The sequence below is a fragment of the Oryctolagus cuniculus genome, chromosome 1 (assembly GCF_964237555.1).
Source record: "Oryctolagus cuniculus chromosome 1, mOryCun1.1, whole genome shotgun sequence".
NCBI classification, from domain to species: domain Eukaryota; kingdom Metazoa; phylum Chordata; class Mammalia; order Lagomorpha; family Leporidae; genus Oryctolagus; species Oryctolagus cuniculus.
This window is the reverse complement of record NC_091432.1, coordinates 56710142-56724758: the sequence shown is the minus strand read 5'-3', so window position 1 is coordinate 56724758 and position 14617 is coordinate 56710142. Positions and strand designations below refer to the sequence as shown.

Sequence of the window (14617 nt, the reverse complement as noted above, 5' to 3'; positions counted from 1 at the left end):
GCCGCGGCTGGTGCACCACGCTGATCCGAAGGCAGGAGCCAGGTGCTTCTCCTGGTCTCCCATGGGGTGCAGGGCCCAAGCACTTGGGCCATCCTCCACTGCACTCCTGGGCCATCAGAGGGCTGGCCTGGAAGAGGGGCAACCGGGACAGAATCCGGCGCCCCGACTGGGACTAGAACCCAGTGTGCCGGCGCCGCAAGGTGGAGGATTAGCCTAGTGAACCGCAGTGCCGGCCAAGTTTACCTGTTTTAACTGACAGCGATTTTTAGTAGATTTATAAAACTGTACAGATGTCACCACTAACCAATTTTATTTTAACATTTGCATCTTTTTTTTTTTTTTTTAAGATGTATTTATTTGAGAGTCAGAATTATGCAGAGAGAGATAAGTCTTCCATCTGCTCGTTCACTCCCTAATTGGCCATAATGGCCGGAGCTGTGCTGGTCTGAAGCCAGGAGCCCAATGACTTGGGCTATCTTCTGCTGCTTTTCCAGGCCAAGGCAGAGAGCTGGATTGGAAGTGGAGCAGCCGGAACTCAAACTGACGTCCATATGGGATGCCAGCACTGCAGGCTGCGGCTTTACACACTATGCCACAATGCTGGCCTCAACATTTCCATCTTAATGATATGCCTGGTGCTAATTTTTTTTTTTTTTTAAGATATTATTTAAGGGACTAGTGCTGTGGCATAGCCAGTAAAAGCTGGTACCTGCAGCGCCAGCATCCCGTAAGTAAATCTTAAAAAAAAATAAATAAAAACCAAAAAGCTACATTTAATAAAGAAAAGACATTATTCTGATTGTTGTTAAAAAAATATTTGTTTGAGAGGCAGAGCTGCAGCAGAGAGGGAGACACAGAGAGAAAGGTCTTCTGTCCGCTGGTTCTCTCCCAAAATGGCTGCAACGATTGGAGCTGTGCTGATCCTAAGCCAGGAACTAGGAGCTGCTTCTGGGTTTCCCAGGTGTACAGGAGCCCAAGCACTTGGGCCGTTGTCTACTGTTTTCCTAGGTCATAAGCAGAGAGTGGATTGGAAGAGGAGCAGCTGGGACTAGAACTGGCGCCCATATGGGATGCTGGTGCTCTAGGAGTCTACTGTGCCACAGTGCCGGTCCACCTTATACTAATTTATAATTCACCTTCCATTTAATCCTCAGCCACAGGAAATTACTAATCTGCTTTCTGTCTCAATGTTCTTGAGACACTGCTGTCCAGTATTTAGTATTACCTTAAGTCCATATGTTACCTTCTTTAGAATGTAAAGCTTTATGCTTTTGTGATTTCAGCTGAGGTGACAATTTGTATGGGACAGGTAGATGGATGTCAGCTTGAATTTCCTTGTGCTGTACTCACAGAAATACTCTTTCTTACTTTATTCTAGGTCAGATTTCTTATCAGCTGTACTCTTAATGTTCATACTTTTGTGTTTGTAAAGGCAGTGAATAAATTTATTTATTTATTTATTTTTAAGATTTATTTATTTGAATGGCAGTTTTACAGAGAGAGGGAGAGTCAGAGGAAGATCTTCATCTGCTGGTTCACTCCCCCAAATGACTACAATGACTGGAAGTGGGCCAGTCCGAAGCTAGGAGCTTCATCCGAGTCTCCCATGTGGGTGACAGGGGCCCCTCCGCTACTCTCTCAGGCATATTAGGTGGAAGCTGGATTGGAAGTGCAACAGCTGATACTCGACCAGCGCCCAAATGGGGTGCTGGTGTCACAGATGGCAGCTTCACCTGCTACACTACAATGCAAGCCACTGTTTTGTTAATTAAAAAAAAAAAAAAACTTCATTGAATTTATCCACTATGTAATTCAATGATTTGTAGTATATTCACAGAATTATGCAACCATTACCACAATCTTTAGAACATTTTTGTCACTCCAAAAAGAAAATCCATACACATTAGTATTATTAGTATCTTTCCCCATTCTACTCACATACATCCCTGCCATAGGCAACTATCAGTCTACTTTCTATCTATATAATCTATATAGGTTTGCCTATTCTGTTTTTTTTTTTTAAAGATTTTATTTATTTATTTGAGAGGCAGAGTTACAAATAGTGAGGAGATGAAACAGAGAGAAATGTCTTCTGTCTGCTGGTTCACTCCCTAATGGCCGCAGTGGTCTGAGCTGCACTGATATGAAGCCAGGAGTCAGGAGCTTCTTCCGGGTCTCCCACATGGGTGCAGGGGCCCAAGGATTTGGGCCATTTTCTGCTTTCCCAGGCCACAGCAGAGAGCTGGGTTGAAAGAGGAGCAGCCGGGACTAGAACTGGCACCCATATGGGATGCCGGCACCGCAGGTGGAGGATTAACCTGTGCCACAGTGCTGGCCCCAGGTTTGCCTCTTCTGGACATTTCCTATAATCAAAGTAATAAAATATGTATACCTTTGTGACTGGTTTGTGTCAAATTGCATGTTTTCAGGCTCATACATGTAGCATGTATCTACATGTTCATTTATTTTTTAAATTTTAATGTATTACTTTCATTTTATTTAGACTTTCACTACCCAAATGCCTGCAGCAGCTGGGGCTGGGTTGGGCTGAAGCCAGGAACCTGGAACTCTGTCCATTCTCTCATGTGGGTGGCAAGGACCCAAGTACTTGAGCCATCATCTGCTCCTTTCCAGGATACATACTAGTAGGAAGCTGGATAAGAAGTGGAGGAACCAGGACTCAAACCAGGCAATCTTATATGGGATGCAGGTGTCCCAAGTGACGACTTAACTGTTGTGACAAATGCCACTTCATTCTTTTTTTTTTTTTTTTTTTAAGATTTATTTTATTTATTTGAAAGATGGAGTTACATAGAGAGGTAGAGACAGGAAGAGAGGTCTTCCATCTGCTGGTTCATTCCCCAGATGGCCACAACAGCCAGAGCTGCGCCAATCCAAAGCCAGGAGTCTGGAGCTTCTTCCTGGTCTCCAACGTGGATGCAGGGCCTCAAGGACTTTGGGCCGTCTTCTGCTTTCCCAGGCCATAGCAGAGAGCTGGGTCAGAAGAGGAGCAGCTGGGACTCAAACTGGTGCCCATATGGGATGCCTGTGCTTCAAGCCAGGGTTTTAACCTGCTGCGCCATAGCGCCAGCCGCACACTTCATTCTTTTTATTGCCAAATAGTATTCTGTTATATATGGATATGCTACATTCTTTTTATCTGTTCTACAGTTGTTGGACATGTAGATTCATATAGGTTATTTCCACTTTTGTGCTATTATGAATCATGCTGTGAACATTTGGGTAATAGTTTTGTTGATTTTTTTAAATTTGTTTATTTGAAAGGCAGAGTTACAGAGAAAGAGAGATCCCATCTACTGGTTCACTCCCCAAATGGTCTCAATGGCTGGGGCTGGACCAGGTCGAAGCCAGGAGCTTCTTCCCAGTCTCCCACATAGGTGTCAAGGGCCCAAAATTTTGAACCATCTTCTGCCTTCTCACGTACATTTGCAGAGAGCCAGATTGGAAGTGTAACAGGCAGGACTTGACCCGGAGTCCATATGGGATACCCGTGCTGCAGGCACCACTGTACTGGCCCCCTGATGGTTTTTAAGTTAATAATTTGCATTTAGTACAAAACTCACATGGTAAGTTTTTACCTAATTGTATTGCTAGAGTAACCACCACCTAAACCAACATACATACACATATATAGCATTTTCATTGGCCTAAAGTACTCTTGACCTTTTTTTTGTTGTTGTTTTAAAGATTTGTTTATTTTTTTTTAAATCAGAGTTACGGGGAGAGGCAGAGACAGAGCTCTTTGATCTGCTTCAATGACCACAACAGCTGGAGCTGGGCTGGCCTAGGTTGAAGCAAGGAGGTCAATCCAGGTCTCCCATGTGGGTGGCAGGGGCCCAAGCACTTGGCCCATCTGCTGCTTTTCCCATGCCATTAGCAGGCAGCTGGATTGCAGGTAGAGCAGCTGAGACTCAAACTGGCCATCTATGTGGAATGCTGGCATCTCAGGACAGCTTAACCCGCTATGCCTCAATGCCAGCCCCTGGTTTGATATGTTTCCTACACCAGAATTACATGCTCTTTACTCTGGGAGGCTGGTCTTTTCAACATGTTTTTGAGCTGTTATTGATTGATTCTGTAGGGTGGTTTTACAAATGACTGTATAGCATGATGGGCATTTAGCCTAGTGATTAAGACACTGGTTCACCACCCACATGTTTCACATCAGAGTGCCTGGGTTCAATTCCTGTCTCTGCCTCCTGATTCCAGCTACCTAATGTAAGATTGAAGAGTTATGAGAGTAGTTAGGGGCCATTCTTTAGCTTGAGTGAACAATAGGAAAGGATTCCCTAAGGAAACAATATTTAAGCTGAGACTCAAAGAATACAAAGCTATGAGGCAGTTAACTGGTGGAGCATGGGAGAGAAGGATTTTGTAGGTAGAAGGTCACAACATGATCGAACTCTTAAATGGCATTATGTTCTTCGGGGAAAGAACCGAAACATAATTGTGAGGGCAGAGTGAGTGATTAGCCTAGCAGTTAAGGCACCTGCCTTCCACATTGAAATGAGGGTCTAGGTTTGATTCCCTACTCTAGCTCCTGGCTCTGATTTCTTGCCAAAGCAGACCCTGGGAGGCAACTGTGATGGCTCAGGTGGTTTAGTTCCTGCTGAGTTGGTGGGAGACCTGGATTGAGTTCCGGCCCTGTCTTCTGGCTGAGTTGGGCCATTGAGGATATTTGCATAGTGAGCCAGCAGGTGGAAACTTTCACTCTTATCTGTCTGCTCAGAGATTATTGGCTGCTAAATGGGTGATTGTTGTGGGTACAAATAATTAAGAGGGATCAGCTGTCACTTGGACTAGGTTGGTGTTAATAGGAATGGAGTAAGTGGATTTTCTTTTAAAAATATATATTTATTTGAGAAGCAGAGAGAGAGAGGTCTTTCATTCACTGGTTCACTCCAAATGGCCACAACAGCCAGGAGTTTTTTCCAGGTCTTCCACGCGGGTGCAGGGGCAGAAGGACTTGGGCCATCTTTTACTGCTTTCCCAGACCACAGCAGAGAGCTGGGTCGAAAGTAGAGTAGCCGATACTCAAAACTGGCGCCCATATGGGATGCTGGCATTGCAGGCAGTGGCTTTACCTGCTGTGCCACTGTGCTGGTCCTGTGGATGTAATTTTTTTTTTATTTTTTTTATTTATTTTTTATTTTTGATAGGCAGAGTGGACAGTGAGAGAGAGAGACAGAGAGAGAAAGGTCTTCCTTTGCCGTTGGTTCACCCTCCAATGGCTGCCGCTGCAGCCGGCGCACCGCGCTGATCCGATGGCAGGAGCCAGGAGCCAGGTGCTTTTCCTGGTCTCCCATGGGGTGCAGGGCCCAAGCACCTGGGCCATCCTCCACTGCACTCCCTGGCCATAGCAGAGAGCTGGCCTGGAAGAGGGACAACCGGGACAGAATCCGGCGCCCCGACCGGGACTAGAACCCGGTGTGCCGGCGCCGCTAGGCGGAGGATTAGCCTATTGAGCCACGGCGCCGGCTCTGTAATTTTTTTTTTTAAGCAAGAATTTTAGAATTGATAGGACTTGATGTGTTAAATTGGGGTGAAGAAGAGGGGAAATAGTGTGAGAGGTTGTAAGATGTGATACAGGGAAGAAGAATAAAAGCATTTAGGGAAAAGATGCTTTGAAAAAAGTGTTAATGATTAATTGTATTCAGATATAGTTAGAGTACTAGAAAGGGTTAGGACCTCTGTTTCAATCACTGCTGCTTGCACCGGCATCCCATATGTGCACTGATTCGAGTCCCGGCTGCTCCACTTCCAATCCAGCTCTCTGCAATGGCCTGGGAAAGCAGTAGAAGATGGCCCAAGTCCTTGGGCCCCTGCACCTGCATGGGAGACCTGCAAGAAGCTCCTGGCTCCTGGCTTCAGATTGGCACAGCTCCGGGTGTTGTGGCCACCTGGGGAGTGAACCATCGGATGGAAGAGCTCTCCTCTCTCTCTGTCTCTACCTCTCTCTGTAACACTGTCTTTCAAATAAATAAAATAAATCTTTTAAAAAAATTCACTTGTTTTTCATGTCTTACTTCTTCTAGGAGATTGTCCTTTTGACTCATATTTCCTTTTTTTCCCCCAAAGACCTATTTTTATTTATTTGAAAGAGTTACAGAGAGAGAAAGGTCTTCAATCTGCTGATTCAGTCCCCAAACAACCACAACTGCCCCAGCTGAGCTGATCTGAAGCCAGGAGCCAGGAGCTTCTTCCAGGTCTCCCAAATGGGTACAGGGGCCCAAGGACTTTGGTCATCTTCTACTGCTTTTCCGGGCCATAGCAGAGAGCTGGACTGGAAGAGGAGCAACCAGGACTAGAACTGGCACCCCTATGGGATGCTGGCACCACAGGCAGAGGATTAACCTCCTGCACCACAGAGCTGGCCCCTGCAGGCTAATTTTTAAGTCGATAATTTTGCAAGGCCTGTAAATGATGTTAGAAAATAACCAAATGGCCATTGGCAGAAAAAAGGTTCCCCACACATACCTTAGACCTGAGGTGGACTGAATGTGTTTATGTTTAGCTATTGATTTTTATTTTTTCAGTTTTAAAAAATGAACTAACACATTACCCTAATCCATTTTCCATAGCCATAGGGTGTTTTTGGTTTTTTGTTGTTGTTGTTGTTGTTGTTGTTGTTGTTTTTAATCATTGATTTAAGAGTGAGCTGGTCTTTTCACATGTTCCCCCAAGGCTTGGAGTGTGGGTCTCTTCTTGGTGGCAGTTTGAGAGCAGAGTGGGAGCTGTGCACAGGAACCATGGCAGGACAAGCATGTAGCAAGTTTCTTCTGCTCTTTGAGCATTAGTTGAAGGATTGACATGGAAACCATAACCAAGGGAAGCATTATACTCCCAGAAAAATCTCAAGAAGTATTGCAATAAACAGTAGTAGTAGTTGTGTCAAGCTCTAGAGGAAAGGATGGAGATTCAAACAGTTAATGTGGAAGTTGGAGATAAAGTTCTTCTAGAGGTACCAAAGTAGTTCTAGATGTCAAGAATTATTTTGTATTTAGAGACGGTGACATTTTGGGAAATAATGTAGGCTAAAATCTCGATTGAAATGCCTTCTCATGAAGCGGCCCATCCATTGAAGTTGTAAAATCTTTCATCATGTGAATAATTTCCTTTTTTTTTTTTTTTTTTTTTTTTTTTTTTGACAGGCAGAGTGGACAGTTTGAGAGAGAAACAGAGAGAAAGGTCTTCCTTTGCCATTGGTTCACCCTCCAATGGCTGCCGCGGCCAGTGCGCTGCGGCCGGCGCACCGTGCTGATCCGATGGCAGGAGCCAGGAGCCAGGTGCTTTTCCTGGTCTCCCATGGGGTGCAGGGCCCAAGCACCTGGGCCATCCTCCACTGCACTCCCTGGCCACAGCAGAGGGCTGGCCTGGAAGAGGGGCAACCGGGACAGAATCCGGCGCCCCGACCGGGACTAGAACCCGGTGTGCCGGCGCCGCAAGGCGGAGGATTAGCCTAGTGAGCCGCAGCGCCGGCCGTGAATAATTTCCATGTCTCTTTTATAATAAACTAATGACATCCTTTATTATATAAATGGAGGGGACAAAAACCAGGCTGAGCAAGTACCCCCATCCACTGGTTCTCTTACCATATGCCCATAATGTTTGTGCTAGGCAGAAGCCAGGGGTAAGGAACATGATTCAGGTCTCCCACTAGTAACTTGAGCAGTCTCACTCAGTGTCTGCGTTGGTTGGAAGCTGGAGTCAGGCATTCTGATGAGGGATGTGGGTGTCTTGGCCATGAGCACTAAACACCTGCTTCCTAGAACTATTAATTTGTAACTTCCTATTCAAATACAACATGTATATGGAAAAGTTATAAAGGTATAGTTGATTTTCAGAAACTGAACATGCTGTTAAAAATAGCAACCTGTCAAACTTTAGCATCTTGGAAACCACACTTAAACTGTTATATTATATTCATTAGTATGTGTTTAGCCACTTAATAGAACATCTCATATGGAGAAATTAATACCAAAGTGGGGAGACAGATATCACAGAATATAACTATTTTTGAGCTGCTACCAGTGTAGGTTAAGATGCCAGTTGTGATAAATGGTAAGTGCAATGAAGGCAAATATGAACATCCAAAAATTTTTATATCATCAAATTCATTCAAGTTCAACATGGAGGATTGATGGGAAATAAGTCTTGCACCAAGTAGGAAGAACTTTCTGTGTAAGCCAAGCAATGGAAGCATACTGAAGTTCTTCAGATATTTGATTTTAAATGTTTAATTGTTTATTTGAAAGCATTAGAGAGAGGGAGAGACAGAGAGAGGTCTTCCAACCACTGATTCACTTTCCAAGTGGCTGCAATAGCCAGGGCAGAGCCAGAAACTTCTGGGTCTTCCATGTGGGCTGCAGGTACTCAAACATTTGAACCATCTTCTGCTGCCTTTCCGAGGCTGTTAGTAGGGGAGCTGGATGGAAAGTAGAGCAGGTGGAACCTGAACCGGTACCCATATGGGGTGTCAGCAGCTTTACCCACTTTGCCACAATGCTGGCCTCTGTTATTTTAATGTTTTACTTATTTGAAAGGCAAAGTGACAGAAGGAGGGAAGAGAGAGAGAGACCTTCCATCTGCTGCTTTACTCCCCACACGTCCACAACAGCCTTGGCTGGGCCAGGCCTGGCCAAAGTTAGGATCCTGGGAACTCCATCCAAGTCTCTGATGTGAACAGTAATCTAAGTACTTGAGTATAGTCTGCTGCCTCCTAGGCACATTATCAGGAAACTGGATCTGAAGCAGAGGTGTGGCTTGATTCCAGGCATTCTGACAAGGGATGCAGCGTCCCAAGTGGTGGCTCTTTTTCTTTTCTTTTCTTTTTTTTTTTTTTTTTTCCTAGAGATTTATGTATTTATTTGAAAGTCAGAGTTACACAGAGAGAAGGGGCAGAGAGAGAGAGTGAGAGGTCTTCCATCCTCTGGTTCACTCCCCAGATGACTGCAACGGCCGGAGCTGCACCGATCCGAAGCCAGGAGCTACTTCTGGGTCTCCCACGTGGGTACAGGAGCCCAAGGGCTTGGGCCATTTTCTGCTGCTTTCCCAGGCCATAGCAGAGAGCTGGATTGGAAGTGGAGTAGCTGGGACTCGAACTGGCACCCATATGGGATGCCAGCACTGCAGGCGGCGGCTTTACCCGCGCACCATAGCACCAGCCCCCCAAGTGATGGCTCTTATCCTACTGTGCAACAAGCCCTTCCTTGGAACTGTTTAGTATATTTATTTGCAGAAATTTAAAATGTACCATTTTTGTTTTTAGGCACACAAGTCTCTGAATTTTGTTTCAACACTGCTGCAGATTACTATGTCAGAACAACTGGACTTACCTGTGAGACAGGCAGGCAAGTTTTCTATATTGTGTTTCTTAAGTTTGTGTTAATATATTGTTTAAAAGGTTCATAAATTGAATAGCAGAAGTATTTTGGGATGCCTTTCATTGCCTGTCTTTCTTGAGAACCCATTTGTTCTCAATGTTAACAATAGTGATTGTATTTGGTGACAAAATTTAAAGGAATAATTTGATTTTAAGTGAAAGAGAAGCTGGATCAGAAGTGGAGCAGCTGGATCTTGAACTGGCACCCATGTGGGATGCCGGCACTACAGGCGGCGACTTTACCCACTATGTCACAGCGCTGGCCCCTTACTTTAATGTACTAAAGTTCCAGTAATTTTTCCACCTCAGAAAAACATATGATATTTTTTTATTTCTTGCTGTTACTTCACCTCCTATGTTAAATTTTTACTCTCTTCACTTAATGTTGGATAGTAAGCAAGCATCTTCCTTTTCTTTATGTAATTTTAGTCTTTTTTTTTTTCCAAGTTTCTTTTTATTATTATTTATTTGCAGATGGAGTTAGACAGTGAGAGAGACAGAGAGAAAGGTCTTCCTTCCATTGGTTCACCCCCCAAACGCCGCTACGGCTGGAGCTACGCCTTTCCGAAGCCAGGAGCCAGGTGCTTCCTCCTGGTCTCCCATGCAGGTCCAGGTGCCCAAGCACTTGGGCCATCCTCCAGTGCCTTCCCAGGCCACAGCAGAGAGCTGGCCTGGAAGAGGAGCAACCGAGAGTAGAACCGGCGCCCATATGGGATGCATGCCGGTGCTGTATGCGGAGGATTAACCAAGTGAGCCACGGTGCTGGCCCCTAATTTTAGTCTTCACACTCATATTTCAGTGGCTACTTTATCATAATGTGCCAGGTACAATGAACCATTTTTCAAGTGTTAGACACAGAATTTCATCTCAGATCTGTTAGTTATTGTATTCCTGGTGCCTAAACATTGCCTGACAAACTATAGGTGCTTATGAAATTAGTGAATATTTTGTTTATGATTTATTTTAACAGCCAATGTTATTGAAATAGCACAGTAATGGGACCTTTTTATACCAAATTTTATAGTGATTTCACTTGACCCTTTCAGCAATACATCTTTTTTCTTTTTAAATTTTTAATTTAGTAGAAAAGGTTTTCTTTGAATATTTGAGTCTCATTTCTCTTTTACTAATGAAGTTTACATTTTCCCATGTTTATATTAAAAAGCTTTTCATTTAAATCAATTTTTTAAACGATTTATTTGAAAGAGTTACAGAGCGAGAGGGAGAGATAGAGACAATGAAAAAGAGAGATTTTCAATCCTCTGATCCACTCCGCAGGTGGCTGAAGCCAGGAGCTTCATCTGGCTCCTCCATGTGGGTGGCAGGGGCCAAAACACTTGGGCCATCCTACCCTGCTTTTCCCATGTCATTAGCCTGGAGCTGGATTGGAAGTGTATCAGCTGGGACAGGAACATGTGTCCACATGGGCTGCTGGCATTGCAGGTGGCAGCTTTACCTACTATGCCACAGGGCTGGCCCCTAAATCACTAATTTTAACTAAGAAGTTAATATTTGGCATTTAAGAAGGATCTTTTTTGTTTACAGGCAGAGTGGACAGAGAGAGACAGAGAGAAAGGTCTTCCTTTGCCATTGGTTCACCCTCCAGTGGCCACTGTGGCCGGTGCGCTGCAGCTGGCGCACCGCGCTGATCTGAAGGCAGGAGCCAGGTGCTTCTCCTGGTCTCCCATGCGGGTGCAGGGCCCAAGCACTTGGGCCATCCTCCACTACACTCCCATGCCACAGCAGAGAGCTGGCCTGGAAGAGGGGCAACCGGGACAGAATCCGGCACCCCGACCGGGACTAGAACCTGGTGTGCCGGCGCCACTAGGCGGAGGGCTGAAGAAGGATCTTAATACATTTTAGACATTTGATTATGTTTTTTGGAAGTTAAATTATACTAGAAAGTTGTTCCAGTATATAGAATTAGAATAAAAATTACGGAATTGGTCAAGAAATTTTAAATATGATCATTAATTAAAAAATTAGACTCTTGGAACAATTAAAAGATACCCAGTAAAGTAACTTGGGTTTCTATGATATATGATTGGAATACTTTATTTTATAGAGTTAAGAACCTTTTTATACTATGATTTTTTTAATGACAAAAATTTACCAAGTTTGCGTGATTGGTTGTAGAATGTGTATATTGATATGCAATAGTTTTGTCTTTAGAGGCTTCATTTAGAAATCTGATTTGATAAAATTAATTTAACTCCTATAGAAAGCAGGGTGAATATAAAAGTATAACAATTTTGTTGTGTGTGTTTGCAGGGTTCTTTTTGGCTAAGGGTTTAGTAACTAGATGATTGCTATAACTGTTAGATTTGCATTTTTATTATAACTAAAAATATAGTATTTCATGAAAGAATAGCTTTACTAACAATGACATGAAAGAAGTAATTGAGGTATAGACACTGTAGGTGATACAAGCAGTGCTTTAAAAGTCAAAATTATTTTGTCAAACTAATCTGTATTTTAGGTGTTATCTATTTGAAAAACATGATAACACAATATTGGCCTGATCGGGAAACGGCACCAGGGGATATATCTCCTTATACTATTCCAGAAGAAGATCGACATTGTATTCGAGAAAATATTGTAGAAGCCATTATCCATTCTCCTGAGTTAATCAGGTATGTATATTTCAAATTTTTACACATTTTTGCAGATAGGGAAAAGGTTTTTTTGGGAGTGGTACATGTATCTTTTCAGAACAGCAAGGCTCTCTTATTTATTTTTTAAAAATTTATGTGAAAGTCTGGGTTAAGAAAGGGAGGGAGAGTAAGGGAGATAGCTGCCTTTTTGTTTTTAAATATTTGTTTATTTATTTTAAAGTCAGTTACACAGAGAAAGAGAGGCGGGGGAGAGAGAGAGAGAGAGAGAGAGGTCGAGGTCTTCCATCCGCTGGTTCACTCATCAATTGGCTGCAACAGCCAGAGTTGCACCAATCCAAAGCCGGGAACCAGAAGCTTCTTCCAGGTCTCCCACGTGGGTGCAAGGGCCCAAGGACTAGGGCCATCTTCTACTGCTTTCCCAGGCCATAGCAGAGAGCTGGATCAGAAGTGGAGCAATCAGGACTCAAACCAGTGCCCATATGGGATGCCGGCACTGCAGGCGGCGACTTAACCCCCTATGCCACAGCACCGGCCCCAGATAGCTGTCATTTTTGTAGTAGACCTGCATTTGCAGCATATTTGGTTGGGTTCTTTTTTTTTTTCCTTTATTTTACATTTATTTATTTGAAAGGCAGAGTTACAGTGAGAAGGAGAGACGGAGATATTTTCCATCTGCTGGTTCACTCCCCAAATGACCACAGTGGCCAGAGATGGGTTGAGCTGAAGCCAGGAGCCTGGCACCCAGAGCTTCTCTCATGTCTCCCACCTGGGTGCAGGGGCCCAATCACTTGGGCCATCTTCTGCTGCTTTCCCAGGTGGATAACAGGGAGCTGAATCAGAAGTGGACTAGCCGGGACTCAAAACTGGTACCCATGGATGGGGCTGGCTCTGTGGTGCAGCGGGTTAACACCCTGGCCTCAAGTGCTGGCATCCCATATGGGCACCAGTTCTAGTCCTGGCTGCTCCTCTTCCCATCCAGCTCTCTGCTATGGCCTGGAAAAACAGTAGAAGATGGCCCAAGTCCTTGGGCCCCTGCACTCACGTAGGAGACCTGTAAGAAGCACCTGGCTCCTGGCTTTGGATCGGCGCAGCTCCAGCCATTGCGACCAGCTGGGGAATGAACCATCGGATGGAAGTCCTTTCTCTCTCTCTGCCTCTCCTCTCTCTGTGTAACTCTTGACTTTCAAATAAATAAATCTTTAAAAAAACAAAAAGGCAGCTATAAATATTTATAAATAAATTTTTAAAACAAACCGAGGCCGGCGCCGCGGCTCACTAGGCTAATCCTCCGCCTTGCGGCGCCGGCACACCGGGTTCTAGTCCCGGTTGGGGCGCCGGATTCTGTCCCGGTTGCCCCTCTTCCAGGCCAGCCCTCTGCTGTGGCCAGGGAGTGCAGTGGAGGATGGCCCAGGTGCTTGGGCCCTGCACCCCATGGGAGACCAGGAAAAGCACCTGGCTCCTGGCTCCTGCCATCGGATCAGCGCGGTGCGCCGGCCGCAGCGCGCCGGCCGCGGCGGCCATTGGAGGGTGAACCAGCGGCAAAGGAAGACCTTTCTCTCTGTCTCTCTCTCTCACTGTCCACTCTGCCTGTCAAAAAAAAAAAAAAAAAAAAAGAAAAAACAAACCGAAAAAACTGATACCCACATGGGATGCCATCTCCTCTGTTGGCAGCTTTACCCCCTTTGCCACAGTGCTGGGCCCTAATGCTTTTAAATTCATTGGAATGGATTGTTTTTTGCTGGGTGTCTTATTTCAAATCATCTATACTCTGTGTATACATCCACATATCAGATGGTATTTTAAATTGAGTTTTGTCTGAACAGCCATTTTCCTTTGTCTGCCTTAGCAAAATTTTAACTCTGCAGCATTTCTTCCTCCTTACTATTTATTTTTGGCTTTCAGAGTACAGCTTACTACGTGCATTCATCACATCATCAAACACGATTATCCAAATCGCTGGACTGCCATTGTGGATAAGATTGGCTTCTATCTCCAGTCTGATAACAGTGCTTGTTGGCTAGGAATTCTTCTTTGCCTTTATCAGCTTGTGAAAAATTATGAGTAAGTGTCTCTCCCAATTCCTGTGGAGTTGGAGAAGTGGGAAAAGTTGGAAATTTAAGCCCATTTCCACACGTAAACTTACAGTTGAGATAGATAATAAAAATATTGAATTATGTATTAATTTTATTTTAGTATTTTCTTTTTGAAACAGCATTCTTGTTCTTATTCTGCAGTTTGTTCAGATTCCACTACGAAATTCCTTGTGTCCTGTTTTTAATATCACTGTCTCTATACTTACTCAGAAACTTAAGTTATCTCTAAAGATGTGCTCTTCAATAGGTGTTGATAAAAGTCTTTTTTCAGTAAGTTCTTCTTAAATGTTAAGGTGATCAGAGTGCAATAGAGCGTTAGAGCTTGTGGCTTTCTTTCTATGAAGTTCTCTCCTAATATGGGATCTTGATAAACTTTAAGAATCTATCTCCTAAGTCTTTAAGAAGAATATACTGGAATTTCAGGATTATTTTCATCAGTGTGTTTTGAAGGATTCAAACCTAGTTTATTGTTTGCATATTTTAGCAAGAAAGATTTTAGCACAAAG

The 14617-nt window shown here is 44.1% G+C and overlaps 1 protein-coding gene across 2 annotated transcripts in view; it reads left to right on the top strand.

Moving 5' to 3' along the window:
* Nucleotides 1-14617, top strand: part of IPO7 (importin 7) — a 65605-nt gene that overhangs the window by 13831 nt on the left and 37157 nt on the right. The window contains exons 2-4 of one of the 2 annotated variants that reach the window (XM_002708803.5): nt 9290-9371; nt 11883-12036; nt 13921-14079. In XM_002708803.5, the coding sequence (XP_002708849.1) occupies nt 9290-9371; nt 11883-12036; nt 13921-14079 (395 nt within the window). The remainder of the gene's footprint in view (nt 1-9289; nt 9372-11882; nt 12037-13920; nt 14080-14617) is intronic. The other variant, XM_017345306.3, reaches the window with a different exon arrangement.